We start from the raw sequence: 9,319 nt of genomic DNA, 5'->3' as shown, positions 1-9,319 counted from the left end.
TTCTGTAATAAAACATCTGAAAAGCAAAAATCGTATCAAATTGGGGTCCGTGGTCTAAGTTGTGTCAGTTAAGGGGTCCTTGATGTGAAAAGGTTTGGGAACAACTGGTCTAGAATACAAATCTGATAGCAATCTGTTTTGGTTAGGCTACAGGTCGGTCCTAAAATGTGAAAGGGAGAACAATGGCTAATATCAGTTTAATACCAGAGTCACAGGACAGACCCTGCAGAGGTTTTTTCCACAGACGGCTTACAGAGTAAAGATAATGTATGCGTTTTAGAGAGGCGAATATAAATAATGTAAGTAATTGCACCCTTTCAACATCTAGTTAGAATGCGGAGCAGTGGCATTTCAGTCCATCTTGGATGCATTACTTATCTTTTTTGATATCCAATTGCTATCCAATTTTGCTCAAGACACATGAAATGACTCCGTGTAAATGGGGCCAAATTGTTTGTAATAATCCCGGAACACTACGACAAGTACAATAGATTAAATTTGAACCAGTAAGTTGTAAACTGTAAATAAGTTTGGGGTTTGTTATAGACCTGTAAGCTTGTGTTTCTTGCCCCACTGGACTTGAAACTATGGAAATAAGACCCAAGTTGTAACAAACCAGAATGATCCTTTAAGGTTGGCACACAATATATTGCTACAAGTGTCTAACAGGCCATTCGCCTTGTCACTCTGGATTTAGATATCTGATGAAAGCTTTAAGTAGCTTTAGGGTGTTGAGGTAAAAATAACTTATAACTAGCTCAGACCCCCCCGCTGAGGTTCTGCACCCCCCCCACTCTTCTCCGGTTATTGTGCAGTATTTGTACATTGGACTCCTGACACCATCCAGTCTGCACAGCGGCACTGTATGGACAAGCCTGTGGCTCAGGTAAAGGGTACAGAGGTGTACATGGGTTTCATTTCGGTCAGGCGTGTAGCCCGACTTCCTGATTGGTTAACTAAGTGTCGACAGAAGCAGACCTCGACAACAAGATTATGGGCGGACCAAACTGGTGGACAATAGCAAAGCTGGTTGACTCCATGTGGGTGGCTTTACAATGAACCAGTGACATTATGGCGACATTTCTGCGACGGCACACCAAAGACGTCCACATTCAGGTTTAGGTTATGTGGCAAAATTCCCCACGGGACTTCCAAAAAAGTCTGTTCCACAAAATGAGAGAATTTGCTTGACGTTCGCTCTATTCAGTGGTCAAGGCAAAGCAAAATGCAATATTAATACGGTCATTGGAGTTGCATTGCCTGAAATGCATCAAAGATGACATTTGATGGACAGTCACTCTCCCGTACTTTTATTAAAAACTCTTAAATGTACAGTTTATTATATTTCTAGAGATAAGTTAACTATCCATAAAACTTTGTTTCATATCTCTCGGGCAGTGCAACACTAATGACAGAGCTGTCCTCGAAACTTATTACAAATTCCTTTTTAGTGTTTCGTTCTACTTTTGCAGAATCCAGATTTTAGGGGATTTGTTTTGTTTTATGGCCATTGGGGGAATTTCCCCTCATTCTATTGGATGTTCATCCTGCTGGGCTCCTCGCTGGGTCCAGCTAGTTCTGGGGCTTCTTGTTGCTAATATTTTGCACAACAAACTTCTGCCAGAGGCCACATGTATAATTAAATCCGCTGCTTGTCCATCTCAGACGAGACCTACCGCAAGCCAAACCTGTTTACTTATTACACAGGTGTAGAGTACATGGTGTTGTTTTCAGTCCAGGAGGCTGTTAAATCCAACTCAGTTAATCCATTTCTAATCTACAGTACATACAGATAGTCCCGACAGTGCTCCGTTTGGATTTTTTTTTTCACTCATTTTTCATTTTATATACTCTCTTTTAGCAATAATATTCAGTGGTATTTACATTTGAAATGCTTTTACATACAGTCAAACATTGTATCTTTTTTTTTGTTTAATTGACATCTTATAAAACAACTGTAATCTTAGACATAATTCGTTATCTATTGATGAACATCACACAGTATAAAAGTGCATTCCAGCTGAAAACTCCAGCTCATTTGCATCCTGACCTTTAACAAGAACAAAAAGCCTGTCGCGGGAGTCTCTGCGGTGTTGTTCCCCCTATAATTTCATTACAGATCTATGGAAATTTTCATTTGGGGGAGTACGAGTGTTCAAAATGGAATTGATTGCCGTTTTAAGGTTCGTACATACAATCATGCATACTTTGTCCTAGAAGACGTGTCAATTGAGACTACAGTGGGGGATAAAAAATAGGAGACTTTCTTCCATAAAAAAACATTTAACAGATGAATAATAGAGTCGTCGTTACTCCACGCAGTAGATGGAATACTCGTGGATGGTTTTGCTTTTATAATTTACTGTAGTACAATCAAAGCCTTATGGTGTTTCTTTTGTGTCTGTGTGTGTGTGTTTGTGTGTGTGAATCTTTGTAAACATACCAACACTCGACTACAAAAAGCTGGAGGGATGAGAGGGGTGGTGGTGGCGGTGGTGGGGGAGTTTGGGGGGGGATCACATCCTTAAATCACTTAAATTTTTCACAATGTCTGTTTTCCTTGTGGGCTGAGAGGAGGGAGAATCTTTTGCAGGATTTAAATGATTCATCATTTTCATTTGGAATGAAGTAGTGAGCTGAATAATTCACTTTTTCTGCCACTGCAGATGGAATAAAAAGTAACAGTTTCTGTACAATCGTCTCACTTCTCCCCCGACCGTTTCTCTCTCTATACATCCATCCCCTGTCCCGCTCACTTTATATTCAGACACATATATCATTCCCCCCGCGTGTTATCCTAGTTCCTAAACTTCCTCGTTAAATGTTTCTTCTTGCACATTGTCCCGGAAACTAATGCTGCAGCACATCAGTCTCATCTTTAAATTGTCTCTGGGTATCATGATTTTCTCCCTGCCGCTATTGCACCGTCTTTTGTTAAATATGCACAGGTATGCACTCACACGTACCAGCCCGCGCATCCCTCCCCTCACACAAACACACACACATGCGGACACAAAGAGCAGACCGACCGACACACACAACGAGAAAACGTCTTTCTTCTTGTTTCCCGCTGTTTCTCATTCCATACGTGAGAGTTGAATTAAATCGAGTCTTGGATGTTTGGGTTGTTTTTCTTTGTCCAAAGCGTTTAACAAATTGTTGCTGCCCCGAGCAGAAGCAGCCTCTGCATTGTCTCAGTATCTGTGCTCAACCATATCAGCGTTTCAACACTTATTGCTTTAAATTACATCAATCACTCCCTCCCCTGCCCTCGCACTCTCCGCCCTCCCTAGGCTCATTTTTCTCTGTCTCTTTTTATTACTTTGCCTCTTCATCTTTCTCTCCTTTAACTTCTCTTCACATTATTCTAGCTCTGGTTGCCTTTTCATCATCCTCCTATTCCCTCTTACCCCCTATGCCCCTATTTGTTTCATTTTTATCATTCCTCAGTCTTTCCCCTCTTTCCCAGCCTGCTCCCCTCCCTCTTTTTTCTCCGGCTTCACTGGCTCGTCTTTCTTCTCATTCTCATTTTTGGCACCCGCTTCGTCTATTTCCTTCTCTTCCCTTTCTTTCTCCCTGTCTTTGAAGAGTTGAGCTAATTTATGGAACTGGGGACCCCACTCTTCCAGCCCCGCTCCCCATTCCTCCTTCTCCGCATCCTTTTCTCCTTCGCTCTCCAGCGAGCTGAGGGATCCCGCCCGGGACCCTGTGCCCTCCAGGCCGTACACCTGCACAGAGTCGTACGGTGGCTGCGACGGATCAAAAGTGACCTGGGCGAGACGCAGGCGTAGGAACTCGCCGACCCTCAGCGCCAGGGAGGGACCCCCGGGCCCCGGAACTCCTCTCGCTGCCTCCATTCCTGGAACCCAGCCGCCCCCGAAGCCCATCACTCCGCCGTACGCTCCCCGGGGCTGCCCTGGGAAGGGAAAAAGCTGGGGGGATATATCCCTCCTACCTAAAACATACCCCCCCAGGCCCATCCGATCACGCCAGTCCCCAATGAAGCCAGCTGCTTCTGGGTAGACAGATGATATCCCTCCGCCCTCCCTGTCTGGCCTCGCCACCACAAAGTTGCTCCCCATCTCTAGTCCTCCTCTCCCCAAGCTGCCGGGGTAGTCCCTCTGTCCAGATATCTCCCCCTGCAGGACAGTAGCGTAGTTGCGTCCACTGGCAGGTTGTTGTTGTCCATCTGTGGAGTTGCCCCCACTTCCATTTCCACTTCCCCCTCCTCCCCCTCCTCCTCCGCTGGAGTCAGATTCGGCCTGACCAGAGCCTGTGCGTTTTGGGGACAAGCCCGTGCGGGATGCCCTGCGTCCCGCCAGGGGGAGGGTAGCCGAGTCGCAAACCCAGGGTCCCGCGCCGTGACCCTGGCCCATCACGGAGCCCGATCGGGTCATGACGAGGTGATGCTCCCGGGGTAACGTCTCCGACTGCACCTGGAGGGAACGTAGGCGAGCACGAGTGGTTTCAGTTCGGGGCTGGGGTAGGGTGTGGTACTGTTAGGTCGGGGTTACAGTAACGTGAAATGGGATGAGGGGATCGTTCAATGAGGGGCATAATAAAAGCAGAAAGATGGGGAGAGTGTGATGACATAGTGCCCCAATGGAGGAACAGCAGGAGATGGCGATGATAAAAGAAAAAAAATGATTGAGATGAAGAAGAGACAGAATAGAGTGGAAGAAAGGCAGAGTTGGAAGAAGCCATAGATATTAATTGAACACTAGAATGAGCTAACACTGCACTGTGAAAGGGAGATGGAGAGGGAAGTGATCGAGAGATAAAATATTTGAAAATTAAATAAAGGCAGGGCCAGACAGCCTTTCTATGGCCTAATAAATAAAACAAAACACAGAAAGATAATGAACATCAGGACATAAATGTGCTGATATGTCTGAATCATCGCATTGTCCTGGACATTTCTGCTACCGTACAGAGATGAAATATATTAATATAGCCTTGCAATCACTGCAATAATAGTCTATCAGGTTGACTGCAAGCTTAATAATTATTTTATATTTGCTTAATTACTTTCTTACTTACTCGTTTGCTTACTTCATTTAATAATGAAGCCATTCATTCAACTTTAATGCTTCTCAAACGCAGCCATCTATCATTAATCAAGTAATTCATTCAATTTGAATTCATTATTCAATGCGACGTCTATCACCTTTCCTCCTTCCTGAAACATCCATCCATCCATCCATCAAACTGTGCTTCGGTAAAGAATCCATTCATGTGCCAGTTCTACACCAAACGCGCATGTATGTATCGTTACCATTTTATATTTTCTTAATTACTTTCCTACTTACTTGTTTGCTTATTCAAATTAATAACTAAGTAGTTCATTTCACTTTAATGCTTTCTCCAATGGCGCCATCTATCATTAATCAAGTCATTTATTCAAGTTGAATTCATTATTCAATGCGACGTCTATCACCTTTTTCTCCTTCCTGAAACATCCATCCATCCATGTATTAAACTGTGTTGCAGTAACTAATCCAGTCATATGCCAGTTTCACACCAAACGTGCATCAATGCATCAATGTTTGTACAATGTAGAATAAAGAACATCATTACCTAAAGCATTACATCCTACTAAATAGTTAACTTGGATGCTACAGACAATAACAATATAAAACAGTGTTGTCCTGAGTTCCCTGTTAAGAAACAGCAAAATTGGGGCATTTATTTTGAAAACTAGGTCCATCCCTAGTTTCCTGTTAACATACAGTGAGACTTGGGGGCTTTATTTTGAAAAAAACAAGCCTCTTGCTGAGCTTCTTTTTCAGATACAGTTACGCTATGGAGCCTTTATTTTGAAAAACAAGCCTCATCCTGAGCTTCCTGTTGAGATACATTAACTCTATGGGGCTTTTATTTTGAAGAGGGGGGATGGAGACATAATCGGATTGTCTGATGTCCGTAAGGAGGTTACTCCATAAGTGGAAACTGATATGTAATGTTTATATACATTTCTAATGCCTGCATTTGACTACATTTGACTACATTTGCACGTTTAGTGTGAAAGTGGAGTCACGGTGATCCTTACCCAGTCCACATCTTGATTGTGGTTCACTTTGTCCTCACAGCTCCCCTCTGTACAGTTGCTGGCGGTTCCTGTCCCTCCTCCTCTCTCCTGGCTGTCACTGGTCCTCGGCGTCCCTCCATCCGACGTGCTTACCCCACTTTGGGGCGCGGTCCCGTCACGGCTTCCCGTGCGACTCCCCGTCCGGCTTCCATTGCTGAGGTCTGTTGGAGCGATGTACACCGCCCCGGACTCCATGGCCCCCACCATGGCCCCCTGGTTCTGGATGACCAGAGAGTGGTCCGGCGGGCCTCCAGGATAGCGGTATCCCAGCTCTGCCATGCCCGGCTCAAATACCTGTCCTCCGCCTGGTGCGCGGCGGAGGACAGGTAACGTGTGGCTGCTGTAACAGAGGCGACCATAGAGAGGTCCTCCTGGTCCTGAGTAGTTGTGCTCCACGCCTGGATTCTGAGCCCAGCTATAGGTGCGAGCTTTGTCTTGGTTTTGATGGGCGTAACGTCTGTAAGACAAAAGGCAAAGTCTCCAATTAATTCATTATATTATTATTTGGTAAGTCGGGTGCCTTTTTTTACTTTATTTGACAGCAAACGATAGAGAGTGACAGGACATGAAGGTCTGTGGTGTGAATCAGACTGGAACATTGTGCACAACTGGTATATGTCTTAACTTTCTGGCTCACTAGGACACACCATCTCTGGTGATTTTGAGACCATGGTTTGTGGTGTGGTACGATATAGTACTATATCCAATAGCGCCCTGCTGCAGAGCTCCAGGCTCGGGCACCTCCGGCGTTGGCACCTATCTCCATCACCAGGACCCATGGGGAAAAATCACGTGCGTTTTCTTGTGTGTTAAACTGGAAAATCAAGTGTGTTTATCACGCTTCCTTATCAATAAGGAATATAACTGTATTATATTGCGTAGTGTATTTTTTATTTTTTTTTATTGGCCTTATCGTTAATAAATAAAGTCAAGTAGCAAAATAACTTGTACTAACATTAGCTAGCTATGCTAATGTCGTTAGCAAACTAACGTTAAAGTTAGAACAAAAACAACAGGCATCATTTAATCATTTCAGCAAACAGTTTGCTAACAACATTAGCATAGTTAACAAACTCATAAAGTTAGTATGTAGTTATTTGCTGCTTAATGTTACATTAACTTTATAAGTTAGTCATTTCGAAATATTAAGGTTGTATTGTTTACTTTGGTGTTATTGGTGGAGGTTGTGTGGCTTATTCGAACTCATGAACGCATGCTATCGTATCCTGATGATCGTCTTTGGCGTACAAAATTTCAGAATCACTTCCTTCTCCAAGCGCGGGATCGTAGAGCGCCTGGAGCTCTGCAGCTGGACCCTTCTCATTATGTCAACCTTGTAGGCTATTTGTCCACATTGGGGGAAAATATCTAGGAGGGAAAAATCTAATTCAAGGGGTACTGCAGTGATTTAGTTTTCACTTTTGTTGTAGGAATTTTTTTTAAATAGTCAAAATCGATGCAGGCAAGGCCAAGATATCCTGACTTTTATCCTCTAGTATGAGGACAAAATTATACACAAGCGTTCTGTTAAAAATTGTCGCCACTAAACCCAATCCAAGACAACATCATCAGGGTTACTTTCTCAAACTTAACAAAAGTTCCCTCCAGAGCCACAGTAAGCTCTGTAAGATCTCGCATACAACACAACCCACAAACTACAATCTTCAAAGTTACCATAAAGTTTAACTATCCGCCCCTCTGTGACACAGAGTCAAGAAAAATGAAACATTAAAAACATCACAAAGGTAGTGTTTATTGCGGGGATATTGCAACGGATTGCATTAGATTTAAAGGGCTTTTTCATGTTGTTGTGTCCACCTCCATGAATTGCGAGGAGCTATTTTTTCGATAAACTAAATGCAGCCTTTGTACTTGTTTATGGCCTCTCCATATGGCTCGCCTGAATTCATCGGAGCTAATTATTAGTCCAAAGGCAATAACAATGTTTCACAGAGACATCAAAGTGGGTGCAAACAACTCTCTGATGTAGCGGAACATAAACGAGCTTTAACAAAATGAGCACAACAAAGTGGTCTCTCAGGACTGCAGAGCTTGATAGTCTTCTGTCTCAGCATTTTGATCGGTGACTGATTATGATCTGGGAGTTACGGCTCGATCAGTTACTTAAGTGGATCAATTAAGTGCTGGACTGAGATTAAAGCTTTTACTCTGAAGGGGGGTAAATTCGTTTCCTCCCTAAATTCCTTTCAGCATAAAATAAAAGGCCAGACGTGAGGTTTGATGTAATTAAACAACAAGAGTTAAATATGTGTTCATGTAAACACACACACACACACACACACACATACTCCCCCGGCCTACTTACACATTCCTGCTGTCAAGCGTGCGGTAGCCACGTGAGCGTGAGCTGTGCGGGGCGCTCTGGAGCGCGGCAATGTCAAAGGCAGCCGTGTCGGCCTCGCCCCCGCCCTCGTCGTCATACGTTATGATGTTCTCACGTACGTCGTCCTCTTCCAGCGGTGACAGGGAGTCGCGCTTCTGACGGCGCAGGGACAATGACAGGGCACTCACCGCTGCAGAGGGGTGGCGGTGTGGGAATAAAGGATATTGAGGCATAGGAGAGAAATTGGAAACAGAATGATTAACAAGGGAGGAGGGGGCAGAAGTCACAGGGGAAATAAAGGCAAGGAGGAAGAGGAGGGAGCGAGCAAGGGAGACATATTCAGGCAGACAAAGAGTTGAGACACAGAGAGACAAAACAAATACAGAAGTGGCCTTGGGTTAGAGGGCTGGTATATCATATCAGCAGGCTGCATGCCTCCACTGTGTAATTGACTTTAAGCTCCAGTCAGGCAAATGGATGCTTTATTCCCCCCCGACTCCATAGTCCCAAAAGCAGAGATCTCCATTTGACCCAGGGCTGTGGGCAAGGAACCAAGCTAGGGAAGCTCTTGTCCAACACCTGTGATAAAAGATGGATTTGTTCTGCTGTAGTCATGCACTAGTTGACAAGATTTTTTTTGTTAAACTCAATAAGTTCATCGTGTAGAAAGTGAATAAATATCATACTTGTATATATTCAATATAGGGAATACTTGTATAAAGACTCTTGGTCATCATGAGTCCCGAATTTTGGACTCAGGACCTACCCGAATGTGACTTGCATAAATCCTTTTTTTAAAAAGACAGCAGATCAAAAAGGGACCCTGAGGCCAAAAGACCTGAGAATAACTGACTGATCCCAGAGTTTCACTACACCCCAAATTTCTC

The 9,319-nt window shown here is 44.0% G+C and overlaps 1 protein-coding gene across 2 annotated transcripts in view; it reads right to left on the bottom strand.

The window, feature by feature from the left end:
* Nucleotides 1–1,737: 1,737 nt before the first annotated feature.
* The window catches only part of LOC119497896, a 152,409-nt gene continuing 144,827 nt past the window's right edge, over nucleotides 1,738–9,319 (bottom strand). For both annotated transcript variants that reach the window (XM_037786325.1, XM_037786324.1), the window contains 3 exons: nucleotides 8,415–8,622; nucleotides 6,050–6,545; nucleotides 1,738–4,436 (listed from right to left, as the gene is read on the bottom strand). In XM_037786325.1, coding sequence (XP_037642253.1) covers nucleotides 3,447–4,436; nucleotides 6,050–6,545; nucleotides 8,415–8,622 — 1,694 coding nt within the window. In that variant the 3' untranslated portion in view covers nucleotides 1,738–3,446. The remainder of the gene's footprint in view (nucleotides 4,437–6,049; nucleotides 6,546–8,414; nucleotides 8,623–9,319) is intronic.

The sequence above is a fragment of the Sebastes umbrosus genome, chromosome 12 (genome assembly GCF_015220745.1).
Source record: "Sebastes umbrosus isolate fSebUmb1 chromosome 12, fSebUmb1.pri, whole genome shotgun sequence".
Taxonomy (NCBI): Eukaryota; Metazoa; Chordata; class Actinopteri; order Perciformes; family Sebastidae; genus Sebastes; species Sebastes umbrosus.
This window is presented reverse-complemented; position numbering and strand designations above follow the sequence as displayed.